General features: G+C 39.2%; 1 protein-coding gene across 1 annotated transcript in view; it reads left to right on the top strand.

The window, feature by feature from the left end:
• LTBP1 (latent transforming growth factor beta binding protein 1) overlaps positions 1-26576 on the top strand; it is a 181867-nt gene extending 155291 nt beyond the window's left edge. Inside the window, exons 25-32 of the mRNA XM_065729120.1 lie at positions 3820-4002; positions 5332-5418; positions 8082-8210; positions 9515-9655; positions 12183-12353; positions 22267-22389; positions 24115-24264; positions 25517-26576. Coding sequence (XP_065585192.1) covers positions 3820-4002; positions 5332-5418; positions 8082-8210; positions 9515-9655; positions 12183-12353; positions 22267-22389; positions 24115-24264; positions 25517-25686 — 1154 coding nt within the window. The 3' untranslated portion in view covers positions 25687-26576. The remainder of the gene's footprint in view (positions 1-3819; positions 4003-5331; positions 5419-8081; positions 8211-9514; positions 9656-12182; positions 12354-22266; positions 22390-24114; positions 24265-25516) is intronic.
• Positions 26577-27692: the final 1116 nt, after the last annotated feature.

Here is a 27692-nt window from a genome sequence, read left to right as displayed (position 1 = left end):
TGGATTCCAGTGAGAGAATTCCCCTCAGCTATTTGGGTGCACTTAGGGTACCTACAGCGAATTTGGATATTGTTCTCTCCTGCTTATGTGAAATGTGATCGCTTATTTAGGGCAAGATAGCTAACAGGATCTACTGGGATTTATAATTATAAGTTGGAGATATGGTGTCCAAATGTGGTATGAATACCTCCTCGACTGATTTCTATTAAAACAAAATTGATCCCCTCCAATCTAACCAACTGCCACTGCAAAAAATATTGAGGCAGCTAAGTAACACTTGATAAATCTAATCCTAGAGCTTCCTTGAGGCTAGAAATTTAGTGCTTGAGTACGCACTCTAAAATTCCCAATTTTTCCTGGTTTTCTAATCAGTAGGACTTGAAGGGAAACTCTTCATTCTTGTATTATTCTTTTTTACAACAATATGTCCATGTTTTTCTAATCTGTATCACAATCTGAGTTTCAGTCATCTATGAACATGTGGTCTGATCTACTGTTTTTAAACATCCATTGCTTCTACTACTTCCTGAATTGTATATATGCCTGTGTGTGTATCACTGCACACACATTAGGTGGTGTAGAGTGGCACATGCAGAGCCAGTTGAGAAATCTGTAAGACTACACCTTGACTGTAGATGCATACCAATATATTTTCACTGTAATTCTGAAAACTGAGCTCAGAAAATGTGTTGCTTGCCATTTGCTCAGTCACTCCAGTCTTTGCTGAGGTTTCAGAGGCCATCAATTTGTAATGATGCGCACGTTTTCACTTTACCAACAACGTCACTGGGTTCCACGTACAAAACAGTGATAGGTACAAGGTAGCAAAGATCTCATGAGTTAAATTTATTTTAAGGGTTTTTTCACATCACAGTTGTCTCACTACTTATATAAATAAATGTGTATGCTACACTCTAATCACGTACTAATGTCCTGATTGCTTCCTGAATCCTTTAACAATAACGCACACTTCTGCATCGGTCACATACTGAAGCACATTGTTAGATTAAGGTTATGTTAAGGCATATTAATCTATTTCTAATAAATACTTCCTACTGCATCTAGCAGCAGATAGATTCTGTCTTCCAGGCTGTTAATTTAACAGTTGTAACAACATGATAACATTACATTACTTAACCCAAGTGCCTTAGATAGAGGGATATTTTACGTTTCCTAAGAACAGCAAGAAATGCAAAACAAGCAACAATATGAAAAAGCAGGTCTATTTCCTATCATATTTGGTTAAAGTACTTTCTGAAACTGCTTTCAAAAACAACCTGTTTGCTAAATGGTTAATAGGGTATGAAAGAAATTATAAGCTTGTAGACGCAGACCGGTCTTGATTTAAAAAAAAACCAACCTACTACTAATAAAATTTGTGTCTCATTTGCTTTCCAAACATTCATGCAGCCTGCTTGACTAACCCTCAGACACAGCTGTGTAAACAACAGACCTTTAAGCTGCTGAACAGATAATGGGAGGAGAAACCAACACATCATATGTACAATGGGAATAAACAATCACACCACGAGGTTGTCTCCCCTTCCTCTTGGGGCAGCTTCTGGTGTTCTTTCTCTGGGTAACCAGAGTGAAAAGTGCCATGCATTTTCCTCCCGCTAAAGCGTCTGGCTTTGATTCAGTTAGACAGATGGCAGACAGCCAAAGAAAATGTATAATTTGGTGGCTCAAGTACTGCTCTCTCACCTTGGAATGGCAGATTTAGTTCACTAGTTTCTGTGACACACGATAGTCTTAACTTAGTTCCTATTGGACAGCAGCTGATACCGCAAAACCACTGTACTTTATGAAATTCAGCACATTATGGAAAATTGTAATTATCCGATGAGGGGAGACCACAGACTAAACTAACAAAGATGAAATAAGCACTCAGCTGGGTGTTTCCTTTAATGTACAACTTAAGTTATATTGGCAAAGCAGCAAAGGAAAATTTGCCTCGTAGGTGGCAACATTGTACTACATTTGAACAGAGGTGTCTGCCAGCTCCTCAATCTCCAAAAACAGACACGGGCGCTTTTCTGAGGAAAACAGAAATAAATCTAATTGTCTGTTTGGAATGAGAAGCCAAAAGAACTATTACACACGTTCATACTATTGGAGTGCAGCAACAGGCAATCCTTAGTGCTTTTCTGAAAATGAATCTATTATTTGCATGCTAAGTCAAGCTACCATGTCTCACCTGCTTGCAAAATGAGGTTGGGAAGGCAAAACAGGTGTTAGGTAATGAGCTGGAGTTCCTTCAGTATCTGCTGGGCAATCACTACCTTTGAATTCCCACCTCGCAGCAATCTGTCTTTATTTGGAGGGGATGAGAAAAGAAGATGCCTTCTGTAACTTGTGTAAAGCAACTTGCTGGGCATTGCCTCTGTGAGGCAGACAGTCAAGTGATCGTGGTTCACAATGACTACACAATGACTTGAAGCTGGCAGTCTCAACTATCTTCTCCAGTTTTAATCCCCACGTGGACACATTACTTTACGGTTCTCTGCTGTTTGGTGTATTGTGCAACAGACTGAGAAGAAATAGGTGAAATCCCAAACAGTGGAAGGTCAATCAGTATGCAGTAATTTGTAGTGTTTTTATGAATTTCAATATTTCTAATCTAAGTGCTAGGCATAAGGCATTTCTCAAGAAGAAAAGGGAATGAACCAATCACCTCAAGATCTAACGCTTCTGAACAAAATTTTTGTTTTGATTAGTAAATGTGAGCGACTCAGTTACTATATGGATGGCACACAAAAAGTTAGTCATATTAATCCAAGTGCAATTAACATCTTTATGTGATAGTTTCTATTACTGAGCTCTTGAAGAGAATGTTCTGTAAGTGCAAGGTAGACAGACAGGATTCTGAAAATACAGAAGCTTCAACTATGTATTTTTATTTCAAACTTGCTCCTTTGTGTACTTAAGGGGAGTGCCTTGCTTTTAAAAGTCTTTGACTGTTAATGTTTTTTATTAGATCTGTGGGAAAAAGTGTTTTTCCTCGAGTCCCTTTATATATATAATATATATATAGCAGGAGAGGACCCACTCAGCTACTCAACTGCAGAGGGCAGAAATTACTATTTCTTGGCTGGATGCCTGTAAGTCGTATTTGAAAGTAAAATGCAGAGTCAGTTAACTCGACATCTGTATTATATTCCCCTACTTACTGCAGAATTGCACAGCTACTTTCACCAAAATCATAAAGGACCTTGTTTTCAAGCATGGACTTGTACTTTTTTTCCCAGTAAAATCAGAAGGAAATGTTCATTCTCTGGACCATCAGTCTTTTTCAGCCTGTGCCTTATAAGGTTTCTTTATCTGTAAAATGAGGTTGTGTAATGTTTGCTCATATCTGTGGAGGACTTCAGGATTCATACACGAAAAGCACCACGTTGGGCACAACAATTAAAACCAAAACAAACAGAAAAAAGAAACAAAAATTCAACTCCCCAACACAAGAGTCTTTGGTGGAAGCTGAGTTAAAGTAACCAGTTCCCACTTTGGAGTGATAATTAGGCATGACAAGCAGGTAGTTTATGCATCACTTGAAAGTGAAGGAAGTGCAAGTATGAAAAATTCCAGTTTTGGCCAAATGGCCAAATTTGGAGAATGGATTTGAGAACAGTTAGGAACTGCTGTAATTCTTCACAAGAACAAAAAGGTGAAAACGAAATTTGTACCTAACTATTTTCTTCTCAACCAGGCAGCACTACTCTTTGCTGTGGTGACTTCAGAAGAACTGTGACTCGCATGATTCTCCTATAAAACAGATCTGTTTCACATATAATCTTACACAGATGTTCCCTTCACTTTTAGAGTTGCCAATAGAGCCTGATCAACAGGAAGATGGAAAGAAGGAGTGCTACTACAATCTGAATGATGCTAACTTCTGTGACAATGTGCTTGCGTCCAATGTAACCAAACAAGAATGCTGCTGTACTCTGGGTGCTGGCTGGGGTGATAACTGTGAAATCTTTCCATGCCCTGTCTTTGGAACTGGTAAGATGAAGCTCTCAGTCTACATGTACATTTTTGAAGCATTGTTTTCATGTTAATTGTAGTATGCTTTGTTGTCAGAGAAGGCTTTTGCATTAAATTCCATATTCTGTACAGAATAAGCATGACTTTTTCAGGGGAGATTTCCGTAGAGGAAAAGTTAATAGGAATAACTCATATCTGGTCTAAATCCATTGGCTTCGCCGCAGTTACTCTAGGGATAAAAATGTCCTGTTACCAGGCAGCATCATGTCCAACAGATTTTAAACAAAAATGGATTCTCATTTTTGTGAGATGTGGAAAATGGAAGGTTTTTCTGCTGTAATGATGCTGTGGCATCATTTTAGTTAGATTTTTTTTCCACAAGCTGGAAAACAAAGGTAAGCGTCACATGTTTTTGAGTCTGTAGTTACTCTTCATAATGTTGTTTCCACACCACTGTGAATTACTGATATATATTATGATGTTAGATTTACATTTTGCTGCTTACTGATCAATATAGTTAATCATACTGTCTGTAGACTATTGTATAACCCCTAAATATTAGTTAGAAAAACATAGTCATATGATACTTGTAACAAATACTGAAAACAGTACTTGAAATATAAACAGTGATGGCTGAAATTCAGTATCCAGCTAGAAGAAATCATGTTAAAAAAGAGCATGCATGAACTTTTTGAGATTAAATACTAAAGATTACTTTCTACACAGATGCATCATCTTGTTTAGTTCCTGTTTAAACCATAGTTTAAGATCAGTAAAACTGAAAATGAAGCACATTAGGTAAACATTCTGCTTGGATAGGTTTACTTGATTCTGTTCAGTCTCCAAGACACTTTAAACAGTTTCCCTCTGTAACCCATACCATTTTCTCCTGTTGCACTCAATTAGTGTTTTCTCTGTATATGCATAGAGGGTTGTACCTCAGTTGGGATACGTCTACAGCGCAGCTTGCAGTGTAGCTCAGAAAGGCCAAAGCTCGCTTTAATTACGATGATTTTGCTACTGGTATTGTTATAATAGTGGTGCACCATGTAACCAAGGGAGGACTATATTCTCCTGACAAGAAGCAAGGTAAATGAGTTTACATGCAGCTCTGTGATGGCTGGGTATCCTAGCTATGTTTTTCAAAACTACCTCTGCCAGCTGAGAGCAGGAAAAAGTTGAACTGTAGAATTAGCATCCCCCATTTAGCTAAAGATATGCATGATGGACTGATAGATGTGCATAAGGCAAAAGGATGCCTCAGATTTCTCAAACTACCCTGAAACAAATATATAACAAGTAGATTTTTCTGGACAGCTTAATTTTTGTTTTTTCCCTCTCTCCTAGCTGAATTTACTGATCTGTGTCCTGAAGGGAAAGGCTTCATTCCCTCTGGAGAATCATCTTATGGGCTTCTTGCTGAGAATTACAAAGGTCAGTGCTGACTTTTATCAATTACTTCAGAATTTCTGGCAGTTGATTGACTAGAAATGTGAGCTAGCAATTAAAACATATTAATTCAAATTTTAGTAGATGACAAAAGCCACTTGTGATTTAGAACAGTGCTGAAGATCATCATTTGACAAAATATCAATTATCAGGTCTTTGTAATATTCTGGTTTATTAAGTGCTACAAACTGTAAAACTAGATGCTGAGACTACAAACCTCAAATACTCTTTTAAATACAAAATGCAAAGCCACCTTAACTTTGTAGATAAATGCCTGGGCAGTTGGCATAAAGTGATGTGTTAAAATCAGACTTAAAAGAAAGAATGAATGTAAAAACTGGACAGTTCAGCAATTACATTCACATTACAGAACTTCATGAAATTATTACTGAACAAAAGACTGTAGAGAATGTGAGTGGCAGAAATCTGAGCTTTTGGGTGTGGACAAGAGGGAGTTAACATCACTTAAGAGAAGAGTGAGATCAGCGAAATTCCTGTTTGAAAAGTAGTCATTCATATAAATAATTTGTGAAATTATTTTTCCTCAGCATATGGTGTCATGCACTGTATTAGCTAAAATGAAATCAACGTGTTGTGTTTGAGTTACATAGTAGCCACTGTATCTTTAAAAAGTATGCAAAATGTGTATATATTTTCCTATTAGAATAACTGTTTTACAAATCAAGAATTTATGTAGAAATTGCCACATGTTCACATCACTTAAAAATGCAGTAAAATTGTCCGTTTTTAGAAGAACTAATATTAATAGAGGCATACTGTCATATGGTCGATAGCATTGGCCAGAGTTGTTTCTAGCTAAATCCCTTCTCTCTCAGTCCTCTGTCTGAGAGATGACGGAAACTGATGGTGAAAGGATTTCTTCCTAATGATTAACTGCACGTTTTTTGAACTATATTTCCTCTGTGACCAGGATACTGCTGGGTCATTTTTCCTATCCCAGTTGGTGAATAGTTCCATTCTCTGCCCTCTTTCTATCTTTCAGTGTTACCCTCATGAAGTATTCACTTGTACCTTTCCTCACTTTTCACAAATTGAGGAAAGTGCTGTACTTCACTTCTTAAGACATAACATCTCTAGCTGCCATGAGTACTGAAGGCTGGAAGTACTTAGTCTGGTAATATCCTCAACAACTCCTTGCCATAATAAGACTCTTTCTGTTTTTATAAGTTTACTTCCCTATAACCTTAGGAACGGCACAGAGGACAGACAATAAATGGACAAGTCTTTCTAATAATGTGATCTTTCTTTGTTACACTAATGCATGTTTCTGCTGCTCTTGTCAGCAAACTTCTTATAGGAAAAGCTCCTGTTTCATTTGAAATTATCTGTCAGAAATGAATGTGCTCAGCCAGCTTCCTTGACTTCACTCCCAGGTTCTCCCACTTTTCCCCAGACAGACCACATACCTCTGTTCCATAGCAAAAAGAAAGACATGTACAGACATCCAGCTAAATAACATTTCTTATTAATCTTAGTGTTCATTCTGCTAAACAGTCCAACTTAAAATATTTAATGTTTGAAGCCACTTAGGGGCTGGAAGAGTGACTGCAAAAATAAATAGCTTCATAGCTCTTTCAGTTCCTCTGGAAAAGCATTTGAATAATTTGCCTTTAAAACTGCAGTACGACTGGAAATGACGGTTTGAGGCTAAAGTGTATACTGCCCTAGTGTAAAGGGAGAGTGAATTTCTAGAAGACAGTGGATCGGTACAACTGGCATTGAGAAGAAATTCACCTACTTTTACACTGTGCTTTTTATTGCTGTTTTTAATACCAACCTAGTTTCAACAGTCTGCTTTAGCAGATAGGTCTAGCAAATGAGAGTGGGCTGGAAAAAAAAGAAGTGAATGGAATTCCAACAGTAACAAATACATAAATACAGTTCTGGGAAAAAAAAAAAAGCGTATACAACTGTGAAGTGGTATGTATGAGCTGGCGTATGTTAGATGTGAAACCTCCCTGAGAACATTTAGCCTCTTTGTCACTTGGTGGCTCTAGGAGCTGCAGTGCTGCATGTTAGCAACAGACACAGTTATTCCTATGGGGAAGGAAGTGTCCGTTGAACTTTCTGATATGTGTTTCAATAACAAAATCACAAACACTGCTGATGGGAGGATTCTCTACTATGCACTGCAGAGTTGTCAAACTGTGGGGAGAGAAAGAGAGCAGTGACAGAAGTCAATAAGCATAACTGCTTAGTTAGTTTTGTAGTTAGGTGATGTGATTTGATTGGATTTCATTGCGAGTAAAGCAAATTATATTGGGAAGCATGGGCCTGGCCATATTCTGAGTCTGTTTTGCTTGCCTGAGGGATAGCTAGAGGAGCTGCAGACTCTCCAAGTAGTCCAGCTTTACTCTGTCTGTGGGCAGGTCATCTACTGCGTGTGTGTGCCTCGAGAGTTACTCTGGCAAGAAAAAGAAGTTTTCCCTCTTCCATTTTGGCTACGTGTACACCATTGCCTCTTCTACACTAGGTTTGTTTTTAATATGGATGTTTGTGCTGCTAGGACCCACTGTTGATAGAGCACTTTGCTTGCACCGAGACATGTACAGGCTTTATTCCATTCTGCTCCTCTGTGTGGACTTGTAATAACTATGATAATGCAGCCTTTAATGTTTTCTTTTCAGATGCTGATGAATGCCAGCTCTTTGGACAAGAAATCTGTAAAAATGGCTTCTGTTTGAATACGCAGCCAGGTTATGAGTGCTACTGCAAACAAGGCACATACTATGACCCGGTTAAGCTCCAGTGCTTTGGTAAGTTTATTTAAAGTGGTCTTGTCACTGTAATGGTATGCAGATGGGCAAAACAAGCAGACTCAAATGGAAGAATTCCCACCAGAACTGCAGTACTCCTAGGAGGTACACAGGGCCTCCAAACTCATTTAGTAGCAGCTTTTTTCAGAGGCACTGGGTCATTTCTCTTCCCTTCTGCTTGACTGGGTAGCAATTTTGGCTGACACGGTAGTGGCACGTAGAGCAGTTTGCTTTATTTGCTTCCTTTTTCAGCAAATTGCTCCCAATAGTTTGTGTCTCCAAAACAGCTCCTTGTGCTCCCCTGAGTGTAGTTTAGAGCTGCTACCTGCCCTCATCCAGGCAGCACAAAGTGATTGGAGGTGGCTGCCTCCCTATAAACACATACTGCTGCTTTACTGCACCAGCTACGATTTAACTTTCTTCTCTTTGTACATGGAGAGAGCGCTGAAAGTCAGTATGTGAAACCCACTGTACATTTGTTAAGTGTGTTGGTTTTAGTGTAATATATCAACACAGATATGATTTTGTTGGTTTTTTTTTTTTCAAGGACAGATTATTTTCCACAAGGAGTTAATATGCAATCTGAAATTACAGTTCAGGTCACTGACACTCTGTTTAGTTTGCAGAAATTTGTACTCCTTTGGTTCTGGTACTCTGCTAAAAATTACGGTGACCCTGGCTTTTACTTTGTAAGCAAAAAACCTTATAAAATATGCAGAATAGTATAATGAAAGGAAGTAATTTTTGCAACCACAAAAGGGGACAGCCTTTCACCTTGGGTTTCTAAGATAGCTTCTTTACAAAGTTTGGTTGTTTTTGGTTTTGTTTTTCTTTGCTAATTTAATGTAATTTGTTTGAATTAAGGCCTGTTCTTCCCTTTGGGCTAAATTTCTACTTTTCTTCTCCAACCCAAACTAAGAAACATTGTGGCCAGATAAGTTAATCATTCCTCCTGATGAGCTCATGAGGAATTTTAGAGAGTGTGTCCACCTCTAATGCCTGCTGGTACTGTCCTAATGGGATAGGAACTTGTGAACCAGCTGCAGCTGTGCTGGATGCAGGGTATGCGTGCCACTTCTACCTCAACAAGCCTCCTCAACCAGATGCTTCCTGGTATCTGACGATTAGAGATCAGCATCCTGATCATCTGTCTGTTCTTCTCTGTGGGCGCAGGCAGGGTTTCAGTGTGTAACAGAAGTCATGCAGGGAAGTCTGCTCCTAAAGTAAGAAAATATAAACACTGATTAACACGATGCAACTGCTTTGTACTGGCTTTCCTTGATACATTTCCTTCCATTTTAAAGACACGGATGAATGTCAGGACCCAAACAGCTGTATTGATGGCCAGTGCATTAACACAGAAGGATCTTACAACTGTTTCTGTACACACCCAATGGTTTTGGACGCAACAGAAAAGCGATGCATCAGACCAGCAGATTCAAGTGGTATGATCCATTAAATATATTCCTGGAGTGAGTACACCTCTATAAGGTGGTGCTGACATGGCTGAAGACCACAGTAAGCTCAGATTGGGTCATGCTTGGATGAGCCTGCTTTTTTTTTCCCAAGAGGATTTTTAAGGCAGTGTTCAGCTCATCATCTGTTTATCCAGAAGGCATCATGAAGTAGGACTCCACAGGGCTCTACCTTGCCACACTGGACAGGAGATTGCTGGAAGTATCAGTTTAAGTTAGGCTTGGGCTGGGGAGTCTTCCACTGCTGATTCACCAGCTCTGCACTGGCCTCTTAGGTAAAGAAGTCCATCTTGCTTCCTTGCTCTGTGAGACCGGGGTCTGGCTGTGGATTAACTCTAATTCAGGGAATGAGTGCAAGCTGCTACCACTGGAATAAAACCAGGAATAACAAGATATAGAAGAAAATAGCTTAGATTATATCTGTGCTTTCAATTGATTGATATTTGGGGGTACATCAAGCTCACATCTTCAAACCATGAGCTGTAGTGATGCTATTTAAGTAGAATTTTTTTATGTTCTTTTGATTTCAGTAGACACTGATTTCTGAAAAAGATGTTAGCTATTCTGAGATTCTTAGAAATGTTTCAGAAATCTGGAGTGTTATGCAGTCCGTACAGCTTAGTCTATGCCATCCTCAACTTTTAAAGAAGCATTACAATGTTTTTTATTAGTATTGGCATTGTATAACCATAATCCAGACCTCTGGTCCCTGCAACTCAACAAAAAAATTTTTCTAAGGTGCTTCTGTGAAAGGAAATGTAGATATACAGACTAGGTGCCTGGTTTAGTCATGCAGAATTATAGAACTGGTATTTTTGAGGAGCAGTGTAGTCATCCTCTTGCCTGAAACTGAAAGAACAACAGCATTCCTATGGTTCAGTCTTGAGTTAATAAAACCAAAACCAGGATTATTCTCTTCTATCATCTAGGACTTGAGAAGGGCCCAAAAGGGTCTTCCATCATTCAGCACTGTGGCCAATACAGCAATGATCATTTCACTCAGCACAAAGCACTCAAACCTTGTATCACTACTGGCACTGTCCTCCCTGCTGCAGAGGAGGACAGCACACACTGGTTTCTTTGCTACCAGCAGAATATGGAGCTGGTCACAGAGAACCAATGCTGCCCTTCACTGCGTGTTCTGGCAAGTTCTGGTAGATTTTACACTTGCAGAACACACTGTAGATTTCTGTTGTTTACTTGTGCACTACTGCATCTTGTGGCTGCATCATGTAAAAACGCAGTTAATAGATTTGTATGATTTTGGTCTGTGACAGCACTTATTTTTCATTCTGTGAAAACTTTTCAGATGTTTTTACAAAGCAACTGTGCTGCAGTGTTTACTTTCCAAGTAAAAGATTAAGTTTTCTGTTCTTCTTTATCTGATCAACAATGATCAGATTGCTAGGACTGGGAAATAATTGTTCCTGCTGTGAACTTTGTAGGAACTAGTATGGCTCTGAAATACTCCAGCTCTGACAAAAATGCATTTTGTTAATGTTCATAAGAATGTGACAGTACTTCACAGCAGTATTCTGTCTCTAACAGTAGCTGTTAAGTGGATGATTAGGGACCAGAACAGCAGACAAACAATACTTCCCCTCATCTCCCACCCCCAACATTCTCCCTGCCTCTAACTAATTTCAGCTGAGGGGATTTCATTAGTCTGTTACAGTTTGTTTAGTTAATGGGGCTCTTCCAAGTGTTCATCCAGTCTGCTGTTGAGCCCATGTAAAGTTGTTCAGCTCTGTCCTAGCAGTAACAGTTCCTTCTGATACCATTTCTAGCCATGCAAGAAGAGCAAAATAATCCTTATTAAAGGTTCACTCCAGTAATTTCCCAAATATTCATCACTGTCCTATCACTGTAGAGCTATGCAAACTTTCATGAGAGCAGAGATGAGTCAGTGTTAAGCATTCAGCAATATTCCTCCAGTATCATCCAGTCCAACTGTCCACCTACAACCAGTATTTTGCACTAAACTGTGTCCCCTAGCATGTCTAAACTCTTCTTGAACACTTCCATGGACACTGACTCCCCCACCTTCCTGGGCAGCCCATTCCAGCATCTGACTACTCTCTCGGAGAAGAAGTTTTTCCTAACAGCCAACCTGAACATCCCTGGCACAACTTGAGGCCATTCCCTCTAGTCCTATCACTAATTATTAATAGTTATTGTTAACAACTATTACTAATTACTATTACTGACTGGTTGTTTACAATAAAATTAGGTTTTGTGTCTAATGCCACTGAAAAATCAAAATCTTTTAAGATATTTGCAATCCTGAATACTCGAGAGATGAGTCACCAAGCATTTAAAAACGGTCATAACTTCTAAGCTTAAATTTGTGTTTAGTAAAGTCTGTCTTGTCTTGAATTCATGAGCAGCAAAGTTAGGTTAATCTCTACTGTGTATTTACAAAACCTTGCATTATGCTACTATCTATTTTTTATGTAATACTGCTGCAAAGATGATGTAATACTGTCTTCTCCATCAGAACAAACTGAAGAAACTGAGGTCTACCAGGATCTTTGCTGGCAGCATCTAAGTGACGATTTTGTTTGTAGTCGACCTCTGGTTGGAAAGCAGACTACATACACTGAGTGCTGTTGCTTATATGGTGAAGCCTGGGGCATGCAGTGCGCCTTGTGTCCGATGAAGGAATCAGGTAAGGAAATGAACATTTCCATTCTTGGAACAAATTCTGACATAGTTAATCTCTCGCATCTATACCTGGGCTAATAATGAGCAAAAGAAAACATAACCCTTCAAAAACTAATGGAAATTGTTCTCACTAATTAAGGGGAAGTCATTGCAGTACAGATTTTGAAAATGTTCTGCTTTTATTTTTTGGCACTTACTGGTCTCATTTCTTTTGGGTGGATCTATCCGTGACTGGCAGTGTAGGACCCTGGTGAAAATAGGGGGGCACCTTAAGGGTAGCAGAATTTCTCACCATGAAAGAGAAATTACAAACTACCTCTGAAAAGATACACACAGTTCACATGTGCGCACACTAATACTCAGCAGGCTACATTTATGTTTTCAATTTATGCTTTCTTGTAGGTATTACACATACAGATATATTTTCAGCATAGTGTTCTGCCAGGCTGGCTGCAAATAGATGTTTTCTTGATCAGGGTCTGCTAAGTAGTGGTTTCAAATAACTAAATCAGAGAAACTGTTGTTATTATATGGTTACATGCTCAGTTATCATGAAATGTTTAGACAAGCAGTTTAAGATAGGTAAGAGAAATGGAGTTCCAGTAAGGACTAAAGGATTTCCAAGGATGATAAAATGTTTTAGAGCACAAACTGGCTAACAGGTCATATTTTCTATGACTACATTTTGGTTCAATGTTTAGAAGATATTGTTCCAAGATGCTTCAAGTAGAAACTATATCTTGTGGCAAATACAAAAACTAAACAGATATAGAGATATGTTGTTACTGACACACAGACATTTTCTGTGAGCTGAGGACTGGAGAAGATACCATGGAAACAACAGGGCTGTATGTCACTGTGTATGAGATGATACATCAGTACCTTTTACAGCCCTGATATTATAGAATCTGGTACCATGCTAACGTGTATGCAGTGTAATTTCTTCACCCACGTAAACTATTGAAGGGCCCAGTTTGGATGTGACTTTCTTATAACATGTCTTTCAGTAATATGGTTCAAAGTACAGAAAAGCTTATCAAAGTACTAACAGAACTGTGCTTTTGTCTGCTTGAGTTTTATGTTTTTATAATTTACTTGCAATTCCTTGAACCTGTTCATATATGTCTTTCTGTGTTTGAGTTTACTTTGGAAGTACAGCAACTGAAAACAAACAAAAAACAAAAAACCTGACTTTGATGTTGGCTAGAGTAACTACTGGTTAATGCTCGCTCTTGACTTCAAGAGACTGAAGAAGAAAAACAGCATGATATTAGCTGGATTTATAATCTCTGAAATGTCTTTGTCAGAACAAATCTGACAGGAGGATATGTACAGGAAGGAAATTACTGCACCTGCTAGAATAACAATTTAAATTGAATGGAAGAAAAAAATGCAGGGCGATAATTCATGGTGAGAACTGTTGCTTTGACCTGGAGCTCCTCAGATGGAATGAGCAGAATAAAGTAGAGTAAACCTGTAAAGGAACAGAAAACTACCATGATGATGGTCAGGGAATGGAGAACTGATCTTAAAAGGGGAGATGGAAAAAGCCAAATTTAAATGCAGAATAAAGGGTGCAAATGCTAAGACTTCCTGCTGTATTAACATCATAGAGGAGTCCCTCTAGGTTTTAAATAATGGTATGAATGTAAGATAAATGAGGGAACAATTTCAGTTTGAACATATTTATACTTGAAATTAGATTGGTTTTGATACATCCAGAATCCACAGGATTCTGGAGCAGCAACCCTATGACAATGGTGGGATACAGATCCCAACTAACTATGAAAGAACTTGAGCAACTCTTTGAAGAAATAATATGAAGGATCATGATGGTTAACAGGATGCCAAGTCACTTGGATGACCCTCAAAGCTGAGGAGCACTGCAAAATATCTGCCTTAAGTGAAAATACAAGGCATACTTTGATCTCAGATTACTTAAATCTGATTGACTATAGAGAGTTAAAAAGAACAATAGCATACTGAATCTTTAGTATGTCAGAAAAAAAGCAGCATTCCTTATTACAGATGGTACACGCTCATATGTCCTTGCACACGTGCACACACACAAGCCTGGAAACCTTTCTCTGTTTTCAGGAACATTTACCAAGAAAAATTTGAAGCTGACCGAGCTGAATAAGTGATTCATTTGACATGTCTTCAGGTTGTAGCACTTAAAGTGATATCATTGGCTCAGGAGAGTGCTTTCACGCCTCTGGGCCAGCAGGTCACAGGTTCAAGTCCTGGCTGGGGAACCTGGAATTTCTCCATTTTCAAATAGCTGTGTATTGTGTTGGCCAAATTTACTACTGAAGGTGTTTGCTTATTTCCCAAGTTAGGGGTGTTCTGAAGATTTGTGACACGTGTTAAAGAGGACCTGGTGATGTTTTACCACTGAAAGACTTCCACCATGAGATGTATTAGATAAGAGATGGTTTGCTAGTCTGTGGTTTCTCTCTACATTATCTATACTCTGTCTAAATAAGGTATTTAAGATCTTGCAGTCAGAAGGACATAGATAATCTTAAATATTTTATACCGAAGAATCTACATGTTGCAGTTAGAAGGAAATACAGGGCTACAGCTAAGAGTGATAAAATGTTAAGCACCTTCTAAAACAAATGCATACTATGTCCCAGCTTTTTCTGAAAGCACTTGAATTTTTCATTACAAGATTTAAATGTCCTGTTCGAACAGCATCCAGCATAAAAACAGTGGGGAGATAAAAGAGTTGATCCACATAAATGAAAAAGAAATCTGGTCATGCATAAGTATGAAAATGGAATTTATGTAGCTACTCACATTCTTGAAAACTACTGATAGGGATTCTACCTTCTGGTGCTTGATCAAACAAATCCCCCTGAAAATGATGCTAAGTATTTGGAGACTGAGACAAGAAGAAGTGGCACTAGTTTAAGTATTGCAACTGAACAGCAACATATTACCAGAAGTAAGGCTAGTAAGTAGTTTGATGACACCACCAAGGAACAAACACAAAATACTAATTGAAAATCCTAGTCAAAATAGTGCAAAATTCAAATATAGTGATGTGATTGAATACATCTTAAATGTACTAACAATTCTGCAAGTAGGGCCTCTTGTCATTAGAAGAAGGAAACAAGGACAGACTGATTTCAATTACACTGCTTCTAACATTACAGTCTCATGATATCATGTTACAGAAAAAGACTTTCACTGATCGCATCCAATATCAAAATGTTAAGTATTGAAGATTGTTTTTCACTGCAATCCTAAGCTGTACTAGCTTGAAGAACTTTCAGTTATTATCTTCAAGAAACCCATTTGGAGTTTTGAATATCATTTGCAATCTCTAATAATTGAGAGATTGACGACATTTGGAAAAGTGGATATTTATGTTTTAGGTAACAAAAGCAAAGCATCCTTTCCTCAAAAAACCTGTCAGCCAGCCTGCCTTCAGAAGTTCTGCTTCTTCGCTTACTTTACTGTTAGTGTTGTGAGGACCCATCGGTTTCCATATGGAGTCCGTGCTCTAGTAATTGGCATCAGGACAGACTCCAATGGGTTTAGCAGCTGGCTCCAAGTATCCATGCCAGAAAAGAGAGAAATAGGCCAAGACTGAAAAAATCTGGAATCTAGAATTAGGCCATAGACATCACATGTTAACCTGAACATGTAACACCTGCATTAAAAATCTGCTGAGGCTCCAGAAGCTCCTGTGAGACCCTTATGGGATGGGAATGGATGTGCAGTAGGCAAGGTGTGTTGTTTCAGTATACAGTAATTTTGAAGGGAGGGGATAGAAGTAAAAGTTAGAAAATGTTGAGTAAGGTGAGTGGTAGGGTCAGTGTTTAATTTAAGGGGTCTGTTTTTATATTTGTGAAGTGTTTTTCAGAAACCTGTCTTGGAGCTTATTTTTGCAGTGCAGTATTTCCTTTGCTTCAGTAGGCAGCTTAGGATGCTGGGAAGGTGGAGTTAGTGCCCCCGAACAAAAGACACGCCAGTTTGTTAAAGGGGATCTCTTCCTGTATGTAAGCAGCTGCCAAATTCTGATATGGAAAAAGGTGGTAGGACTGGGGCTCTGCATTTCTTACAGATATTTTAATAACTATTTACTGAGGATGAGGGTACATTGCTGCATCTGTAGCAAAATATATAGTATATATAACTTGGTGGTCTGACTACTAAGATAATGTCATTAAGATATTCCTGCAACTGTAGAGGATACTACTGTTCCATTTTTCAGCCTGCTTAGACCTGTTTAATACACATACTTTTTCAGTGTTTTACTCTATCAGTTTGTGGGTGCACATTTCAATAGGAACCATTTTATATATAGAAGATTGACAGAAATAGCAATGGAAACTATAGCCAGTAGATGTTACAGGAGTTATACTTTCCTAGTAGAAAGTGTCAATGTCCATGGCAGGGAGGTTGGAACTAGATGACTATAAGGTCCCTTCCAAATCAAACCGTCCTACAATTCTGTGTGTTTTGTGTGAACAAGAACTGCTGAAGACTCATGCTGCACTTGAAGTTTTTCTTTATCTCCACTGTAGTATAAGCAAAGCTCAGACTAGAAGAACTACTGAGGGTAATGGGTGAGTCTTCTGGAGTGTTACATAATGTAGGATTCCTCTTGGCCAATTTCATGCTTCTTTATACAGACACTTGCAAGTGTTTCAGCCCTACCAGCTTCCCATTCCACCAGGAAAAAGAAATAGGCACCCTAGGGGTTAGATCTGTCTGAACTATTCTAGGCATCTACTTCAGGATGAGATGGTGTCTTAAAAGCAGTTACGTCTTTCAGTGGATTAAGAAGGAGCACTGGATGACTAACTCAGGTGCAGACCACGGAGATGCCTACACATGGTGGTTGAACTTCATGGCTTCTGGCAGAACAGATTGTTTGGATTGCATTTTTGTGGCAAGGAACTTTGTGTATCCTTTGTAAACACTCTGAGTTAGTTCTGGGCTGAGCTTTCATACATATTATGAGAACATGTTGTTCCCTCTGAGTTCTGGCTAGTGTCACTCATGAAGATCTTGAAGTACAAGGGAAACCAATGTGTATAAATGATGAGTTTCCATCTGTACTCTTACAAGATGGTAAAGATCAGCAGGAAGGCACTGGATTGATTTCTGGAGATCATTGTTCATCTTTCCATTTAGGATGGCATTGTGCCTGCTTCCTTTCTGGTAAGGATCCTGGACACATGAATTACCTTTTGGGCACAGAAAATAGCGGTGATTGGGTCTTGAATATTTAGTCTTATTTATGCTCAGCTGTGCAGATTTTTGGCTGGTTACATTTCTGTCAATGATTTTCATTGCTTTTTCTGAAGTCTAGCAGAGTAACTTTGAAAGGGTTTTGGTCATGGAACCTCGTGTTCCAAGCATATGTGTAAGTCAGCAAGGAGTCAGAAGGCCATTTGTAAAGCTGTGGCAGAAACAGTCTTGACTTTTAACAATCTACCACAAGCAATACTCAGCATCAGTTTGTGAAGGATGTTGATAAAATTATCTAAATTGCCAAACAGTACAGTCTAAAGGTAGAACAGAAATATTTTCAGCTTTAGTTCACAAGTGATGCAGTCTCCTGAGACAGCGGAAACTTCCAATACTTGAAGAGAGCATATAAACAGGAGGGAGAACAACTGTATACGTGGGAGATGATAGTGATAGGATAAGGGGGAATGGTTTTAAACTAAGATGGGGGAGATTCAGGTTCGATGTTAGGAGGAAGTTTTTCACTCAGAATGTGGTGACGCACTGGAACAGGTTGCCCAGGGAGGCTGTGGATGCCCCATTCCTGGAGGCATTCAAGGCAAGGCTGGATGTGGCTCTGGGCAGCCTGGTCTAGTGGTTGGTGACCCTGCCCACGCCAAGGAGGGTAAATTCAACAATCTTTGGGGTCCTTTTCAACCTAGGCCATTCTATGAAACTCAGCCTATTCAGACTGATGTCCAGAAGCTCTGATTGGGAAGGGACATATGTTACATGTAATACATGTTTCTTTGGCTTAGTCCTTCCCTCCAGTAATGTCTTCCATAGTCAAACTATTGCATTTTTCAGTAACATGAAGGGATTGCCATGGTGTTGATAGCATTGGCTGCTTTTTAGTTTGTGTGATGGTGACAGTTCTGAGAAGCTGGAATAGAAATAAAGCTTGCTTTATAGGCAGGAGGGAGGATTGGCTGTGGTTCAGTCAGAGTTATGTCAAGAAATGCTTCTTTAATATAGTATTTTGTCTTAGATGCGTGGAATAGGGAATTTTTTTTCTGACTAGAGAGTTTAGTGTTTCTATGACTCCAGGTGCAAGTAAGGCCCGCACAGGCTTGTGCAGTTACAACTATATGCAAAATAGATGCACAGCAGCACTTGTGCTAACAAGACTCTCAAAGCGGTCAATCCATCCAATTTATGTTTTGTCATCTTGTCAGCCTACCTTTCACCACCAATTACAGCTAACTTCTGTGCCAGTGCACATGAGCATCTAGCTATAATCCCATAACACACTTGTTTCATGCGCATGCATCTGCCTTAGAAAACATCCTTTATGTTTTTGGAAGCATAAATCAGCTTCCTTTTATGACAGCTCTCCTAAGTTACACAGGAAGGGGTCTTGATGCTTCATTTGAAGGTTATGAGAAAAACAAAGGAACAGGTGGGGCAACACAGATTAACTCCTATTAAAAACATTGCCCTTTTCCTCTAACTGTAGTTGTATTATTTTTGCTGATCACAGCCAGGAGGTGAGTTAGCAGAGAAAATGAATCCACATGAAAAGAGGTTCTACCATTGGCTGTGATTACAGAAAACACTTTTTTCATCATTTTACATGAAAGACTATTTTGAAAGCAAGCATTAATTTCTGTGACAGCTAAAATGTTTTTGTAATTCTGAGGTTGTTACAGATTCCTCCTTGTTCTCTGCCTCCCTCCTGCCTTCATGATGTCAGTCTCCTCCGGCCATCTCCCTGGGGCAGCATTGTGCTGTTCTCTCATTTGTACACTTGCTGTAACTTTCTGTGCACTGTTCATGTGTCTTTACCAATGTATCTTACAGTGCTTTGTTTTAATTCCCTTCCTGGGAAATTATGACCAGTGTAGTGCAGTGACCCAAAATATATATTTAATTGGAAGTGCAGGAACGTAGCATAGCAAGGGGAAAAGTTTAAAACAACAACAATTATACATACACATCTGTCTTGTAATAACTTGTTCTATCATCCAGAGAGGGAATCTGAAGGCATCCAAGTCTCTAACTGACCTTGATTCAAAAAGCCAGTTCTCAGGATTTTCCATAACGTGTCCCTCCTGCCGCCTTCCAGTCTTTGTACTCTCCTCTCTGCCCACCCTTTCCTTCCCTAGGGGGATAAGGAAGGTCAACTACGTGGTGCGTTTGGTTATTGGTCCTGAATTTCTAATGATTTCTTAGGTGACTTGCTGTTGCTCTCCTTGGATTTATGTAGTAGCTGAATCAACACATTACTTGGACAATTAAAAAAGAGCATAATGTATACAAAGGATATTATAGTTAATTCTGAAGTCATCACATTATGTATCAAAACAAATGTGTACATTCTATTTAAGTACAATAGATGTATATATACATTGTAAAGCTAAGACTTTAGGCTACCTAAATGCTTTGTGAGCTTCTGTACTAGAGCTATATGTACATGTAATGTATGAGTTATTAAGGGTCAGATTGCATTGACAGTTAATTAAACATGATGGGTCAAGGGAGCCTGCTTCGGCAGAGGGGTTGGACTAGATGAACTCTGGAGGTCCCTTACGAGCCCTACAATTATGTGATTCTGTGACTCCCAAAAGTTTTACAGACTATTACAGTTGTAGGTATAGCCTTGTAGAAGACATCGATATAGCTAAAACTCATTGTAACAAAGACAGATTTTACAGTAAGCTATTAAATAAGGGTCTGGGGAACCTGATCTAGCTTTGGATGGCCCTTTTCATTGCAGGGAAGTTGTACTGGATGGCCTTCAGAGGTCCCTTTCAACTCTAAGGATTCTATGATACTCTTAAGTAGTGATCACTCAGACCTGCCTGCTTTGTTCCCTTGATGTTCACTAACTAGTTTTGCTTGGCGATTTCTTTCACAAAGGCTAGGTATTTTGCAGCAGTGCTTGTGTGTGCTTTCATAAGTCTGCACAGCTTTCCTATGTTTATGCATCAAAACTCTTGGGCATTAATGAGTCGTTCAGCACAAAACAATGAAAGAGTCAATCTGAGATATGAAAACCCAAATGGTTCCGTACTTTGAAGTGAAATGAGGGGAAGGAAAAAATAAGCTCTTTTGGTAACAGCTGTTGGAACTGTTCATTATCATAGTAACTAACTCAGTGGGAAGCTGTGCATTAAGGGATGAAGGTAACATTATATGCTGTTGGTGTTTTTTGATGCTGTCTTTGTTTTGTATGAGTGCCATGGGATATCTCTCTTGGGCAGTGTCCTTTTTCACCTAGGTGAGGAGGAGAGGATTTTTCAGATAACCAGATTACTGTGACTAAATATAATACGAAAGGGCAAAAAGAGGAAATCAATCACCTTCCACTTGGAGCAGAAGGTGGTGAGGTTTAGAAGGATTTCTAAGTTGCATTCCGCAGACTTGGGCTGGAACCCAGTGACAGTTTTGCAAAACGCAATGACAAGCTCTGCACTCACAGTAGTACATTGTTATACACTCAGAAGAGCTGAGTTGCTGGCCACAGAATTCAAGAAGACCTTTGAGCACCTTATTCTTTTTATAATGTGAAACCATCCCACACGTGAAGGAGATAGTACCTAGGAAAACCAGAAGACAATGCTGAGCAGCGAGAGGGGCTGTCCTCTGGGCTGTCTGGAAGCAGTCTGGACAGATCTGACTATTTGCTGTCTGGGACAGTTCAACCCAGCATGAGGTTTCTGGCTCTGTAACCATCTGCAATTCTTGGATTTTGTATCTACTTAGGGCTTTTTTTCCCTCTCTCTCTTTTGGTGGTTTTAATTCCCGTCCTTACTTTGCCTGATTCTCAGAACACCAGGCAATCTTCACAGAAACAGATGCTAAATAGTCTGTAGCAAGCGTAAAGAAGCACCTGGATTACTGGATTTTAACGAAGTTTCCAGTCTCACATAAATTACCATTTACTAAAAATATAGCAGACAAACTGAGGGAACAACAATACATCAAATTTAAAAAAAAAATAAATCAACCTCTGTACACCAGCTTTACGGAGATGGACTCTGACACCTAAAATGAAGAGCTGCTGTAGTATGTTTTCACTCAGGCAGAATTTCAGAGTGTAGCTATTTCTCCCTTACATTTCCCCTTGCCCTGTCAGGTTTGCAGCCAAGCAGACCTTGAACAGCACTAATAATGAAGCCTGTGGTTTGAAGAATGGTTTGTAAAACAGTGCGTGCTGTTTTGGAAGGGTTTTTTTATTCTGTGATTTCTGCAGGTTGGCTGGCACTGCAAGAAATACAGCCTCTTTTGCTTCCTTTGGGATGGCTTCTGCTAGCAGACCTTTTTCACTTAGGTGAAAAAGACCTACAGGGAGAGCCTGTATTAAACCAGCAAAGAGCGTAAGCACAGCTAGTTTCAGTCAGGGGTGCTCTGTCACTGGGACACACAGCATCCCTCTGCTCGAGGCAAAAGCAGACCAGAAGAGCACGAACCTTCTGGTACAGTTAGCGGCTGAAATCTATCCCTGGTGTTATCCCTATTATGACCTAATAGTCTGTATTTGGCTCGTTATATTTTAATGACATTCTTCTTGAAGAGAGAATGCTTTGTGGAAGTGGCAGATTTATGGTGTTTCTAGGAAGATAAGTTTATTTCCAGCTAATATGAGCCACAATGCACTGCGACTAATGCAACACAGCCTGTGTTACAAGTGTGATTAGTTTTATATCCACTTTTCTTTCTCCCCTCAGAGGATTATGCCCAGCTGTGCAACATTCCTGTTCCAGGATCTCGCCGGCCATATGGACAAGATGCATTGGTTGACTTTGAGGAGCACTACACTCCAGAAACTAATCCATACTTTGTCGAAGACCGTAAGCAAGTTTCTCTGTTATGTAAAATGCTTGAAATGGGGGTTGTAACTTGGATTATTTCCCTGTAGCTGGCTTTATTCTTCTATTTGCTTCTGAGTAATGCGTCCTATTTATGTTTTAGTTATTCCTATGACATTAGCTTTCAGTCAGGTGTTCTGGTTCAAGAGCCAGTGTTGTATAAGAGTCTAGTTGGGCCCAGAGTACAATTTTAATTTTTAATACAGTGGAGTATTCTGTGCCAAATGTACTAAATTTATATTTACCAACAGATTTACAGCTGAAGGTAGAGAGGATTGCCAGTTTTCTTTCTCACAAATTAATTTTCCGCTGGCACATGGGATGGATTTCTTTGGAGTACCGTTAGTTGAACACACACACACACACACACACACAAAGAAAAAAAAAAGAAATACCTCCATGCCAGTTTTTCATGATTTTCCAGCACGATTTGTATGGAAGAAATGGAGAGCATGAGAGCAGTGAAACTACAGAGCAAAGGATGATCAGAGAGCATGCATGCACACAGCCTTCAGGGTGGAATGGGCTGCAGGCAGGGTGTGAGGAATCATGTACAACATCTTAGATGTCCTTCAGGAGTGACAGGGTTCTTTGATGGATTTGGTCCAGCTCCCTGTAACAACCTGAGGGAGATATATCCTTACAGACCTCAGTGGCTTCAAAATCAGCCACTAGGTGTAGGACCAACATAGTTGATCACAGATTCAGGGAAGAAAAGTGGCACTGCGTGTAGCTACAGAGAGGGGCAGCCTGTTTCACCTCCACTTCTGTGCTATGTATTCATTCTCTGGCAGGCCAGCAGACTCTCACATGCTCCAGCCTTTTTCCTTAGAAGGCCTTTTGATGTGATGGGCTGCCATCTGCAGTCCTGTTACAAACAGCTCAGTGAATGAGAAGCTGGTTGAAAAAATTACGCAGAATTAAGAGGAGCAATTCAGTCTTACACAGAATCTCTGAATGTGTAAAAATGTCAAATATTTTTTAAAATACACATCCCTCTTTATACGTATATTCATAACTGCCTACAAAATAATAAAACAGGGAGCCTTTGGCTACTCACAGTAGAGAATTATGACATGGAACGATGGGTAGATTACAAGTATTTGTACTGGCACTGATTGCTGGAGTACCAGCCAAAGGGTTATTAACCAAACCACAATAGTAAAGCAGTATCTGATTTCTTCTTACTTTCCTAAGGCAATTGAATTTTTTAAGCTGTATTTCTTCTAGATAAATTAGAGCATGTATTTTCCCCCATAAGCACACATTCTTTTCTAGAATACTGTTGTGAGAACTTTTGTCCCAGACTGCACTACTGCTGCTTACCTTTGTTTATGTAAAACATCAGTATACTTAAAATTGTGCAAGTGAGAAAACAGTATTATCCTTAAAGAATAGACAAAGCATGCATTTACCAAAAAAAGCCTCCAATTTTTAACGCCGTTTAAAATATGGCGTTCACTAAGTAATTCTGTTTTCATCTCAAAACATCAGAGCACTTTTCTAGCCCATTTACAACTCCAGATGGTACAGCTCTGCTAAAGCTGACCTGCATTCTGCAAAGTCAACTCACGTTCCACTAAACATCTGAGAGAATTTCAGTCTCACTATGTGTTTGGGTGTGTGTGTGTGTGTGCATATAATATATATACTTGTTTGGTTTTTTTTTTTTCCAACTTACTTGTTTGTAATTCTTTCTTCACTCAGGTTTTCTGAACAGCTTTGAGGAATTACAAGCAGAGGAATGTGGTATTCTGAATGGATGTGAAAATGGCCGATGTGTGAGAGTCCAGGAGGGCTACACCTGTGACTGCTTTGATGGTTATCACCTGGACATGGCCAAGATGACTTGTGTTGGTGAGCACAGCATATTTACTTCTTATTTTTCTCTTAGCCATCAGTTTTATTCAGTCACTTGACCTAAGCAGAAGCTTAAAAAGAAAAAAGAAAATAAGGTTACTGATGATCACCTAAGTTCTGTTAAATATGCCAATTTTATGTTTGATTTAGTACAAAGGCTAGTGAGTCTTGTTACACAAATATCTGTGGTGGTGTTCCTCAGTTCGTGACAGCTGTGTTCAGTTAAGAGCCTAGAAATGAACAGACACACCCTTGTGCAATGAAGCTTAAACTTGTATCAACAGTGTAACACTGTAACATGAAGAGCAAAGCTTTTTCAAAACCAAACTGAGAGAATAGATCCAGATCCAGAGTAGAAGAGTGATTTTAGGAGCAAGTTTTTAGAGCAGCTGGATTTCCCAAATATTCAGGTATCCAGTTAGAGGGATTTGGCACACTAATTCTCACCGATTTCAGCAGTGAAAATAAACAGTCTGTCCTTTCACTCTTAAATCAGTCGATCTGCACAACAGACAACCAGGACAGCTAGTGACTGTGTATGCAATTAGGAAACAGAATGATGAAGTGGCAGGGAGAAGATGGAGCAAAACAACCAGCACTTCTCAGCGTAGGGCCTAGCACAGATTGTACGTGGGTACTGTTTCAGAGTGACCGTGTTAACCCTGCCTAGCAGTGTGCTGAGTAACTCACAACTTCAGTCTCCTAGCTGTGTTGTGGTAAGCTTACCAGGGTGCCTTGTAATCTTTAGCACTTGACAGCACACTGGCCTCCTTTGCTCTGGTGCGTTTCAGGCCAAATGCTGCACATCATGGACCGCACATAATTTGCTGTTCACAACTGTTTAGTTGGCAGCACCAGCAAGGCCTGAAATACAGGATTATTTTTTTAATACAGATATTATACTAAGAACCAGCGACACCTTTCCTATAAAGCCACTTGCATGCAATCAAATAAAATCCTGTGAGTGACTATTCAAGTTTTACGTCACCGCTTAAGCTGAGTCTGGGCTCTGTAATGTAACAGTTTAAGGTTTTTCAAATACACTGATTTCCTATGGTAACTACTTCTTCCAAACAAAATGTTTATGTATGAGTTTCAGTTTTTGGGCTAGCCTAATACCACGTGATCTTAACTGAATGCATAGTTCTCAGCATCTTCCTACAGCACACTCCTGCCAATGCTGGAAATAAATGTGTTTTACCTATACAGCAGGCTTAAGTACATGTGTTTTGCTGTCCTCTTTTTGCAGACGTGAACGAGTGCAACGAACTGAACAACAGGATGTCTCTCTGCAAGAATGCCAAATGCATTAACACAGAAGGTTCGTACAAGTGTTTGTGTCTCCCAGGGTACGTACCTTCAGACAAGCCAAACTACTGCACACCACTGAACTCAGAACTAGACAGTGAACTGGAGTAGAGGAAAATCTCCATATCCTAAGCCCATATACTCTGCACTGTATAAAGAAAAAGAAGAAAAAGTATTTAACTCGAGAAGAGAAGGCACCAGAGTAGGGAACATAAGGGGGAAAAAAGTATGAAATATGTGTCAGTGGTGAGACGTGATGGGCTGACTGCCAGTCAGCTTCACTGAAGTGACAGACCAAACCAAACGGACACATTTCTCTGTATGAAAGAAATAATCAAGTATATAGTGTGTTCATAAGAAAAAAGTCATTGAAAATAAATAAGCAAAAACAGTGCTGTTATTTCAAACAGAAGAGCTTTAGTTTTCTGTTTCTTTGTTGTTGTTTTTGTTTCTGTTTTGTTTTTACTATTGCTTGATTTAATTTGGCATTTAAATAGTGATGGAAATATTTTATATTACTATGTCATTTTTGATTGTTCAGTTCCTTGCCTACTGTTTCTTCTCAGACCTTTTTTTCTGATCAGTACAAATTATTTGATACAGATATTCTTAGGATATTTTATAAGAACTGTTACACAGGGTAATGCTCTTTCTACTCTGGAACATTGGTCAGTGACTTGTTTTAATTTGCCAGTTGTCTGCCCTGTGGAGCAGGCACCATTTGTTTTCAAATGTTTATATTCCTTGGCGAAAAGTCCTTGTATTCATTTTGTATTCTGTATGGTTGTTACTGCACTTAAAAGTCTCTAGAACCTTTCTTGCCAAGTTCAAAGCTGCTAGTGGACAACATTGGATTCCTTTTGTACATTAAAACAAAAGATTTTAGCTCACATCTGTATTGTAATGTGTAAATTGAACACGAGAGATCTTGTATGATTACCCTAACATATTAAAGCTGTATATTAAAACTCAATAAAATCACCTTTTTTTAGAAAAAGCTATTTACTAATTGTAGGCTTTTTATTTCCCTCATTGGTATTTAAGTTACACGAATGTAACCCTAGGGTGTTTACAGTATAGAATTAACTTACTTACATTGCAGCAGTGAGACGGAGGTGCCTGGCTGGTTTTTTTTCTTCTCATGTTGTTTTAATAAGACCAGAAACTGAGTTAGCTGGTGCCTGAAGTTAGACTTCCAGGGTGAGGATTTCAAACCTAGACCTACAGAAACTGTTTGACTTGGAAGTTGTCTTGCATGGAACTTTTCTTGTTACCTGGCTTAGGCATAATTCCCACTAAGTCTGCCAATCAAGCTCATTTGTATGATGGCCTGGATTTCAGAAATAGTTAAGACAAGAGGGAGAATCTCCTTTTCTTGCTGAACTGTACCTTCCCATCAGCTCCATTTTTCAGTGGAAGGACAGAAAGATTACTGGGCTGACGGATGTTTCACTCTGACCTCCTCCAGAATGAAACGGTTTATTTTGGCAATCCTATAGCAGGTTCTTTTGATGTTTTCCAAATGAAACATTTTTGTTGTGTCTTTCAGACCTGCCCTGCATTAAGAGAAAAAGGATAAAATGAGACTTTGCAATTGCCTGAAAATTTGATTTTTATTTCTCATTTCAACAAAGAAAAGGAATACTTGTTTTGGGTTTGAGTATTTTACAATATTTAGGTCAGTCACAGAACTAAAAAGGGTGCAGCTTACTAGGCTCTCAACAGGTCTTGTTAAAGCCCCTGTGCCTGTTGACTGTGGCAGCACACGTCCTTCTCAGGGCCTCTCCTCTGTAACTAATGCAGTATGACACAAGGACTAGTGAAGGCGCTGCACATTTAATATCTGATTGTACACAAAAATGAAGAAATTGTCCCATATACAAATTTGGTGGGCAGGGAGGTGAGGTGGAATCTTCAAGGATGAGACTGCAGGCAAAGTACCAAACATGTATGACTTTTTTTCTAGCACTAGGCAAGAGAGGGAGGGAGGGCCACACTCTATTCCAAAAGAGGAACACTACAGCTTATCTAAAATTAGAAAAACAAACAACTACTTGCTTACCTGCTATGGTTACAGAAAAGGAAGAAAGATCTGATGACAACTAGGGAACTCCATA

Source organism: Cyrtonyx montezumae, unplaced genomic scaffold (assembly GCF_038088225.1).
Source record: "Cyrtonyx montezumae isolate F1298 unplaced genomic scaffold, pur_monq_1.0 scaffold_0, whole genome shotgun sequence".
Classification (NCBI taxonomy): domain Eukaryota; kingdom Metazoa; phylum Chordata; class Aves; order Galliformes; family Odontophoridae; genus Cyrtonyx; species Cyrtonyx montezumae.
This window is presented reverse-complemented; position numbering and strand designations above follow the sequence as displayed.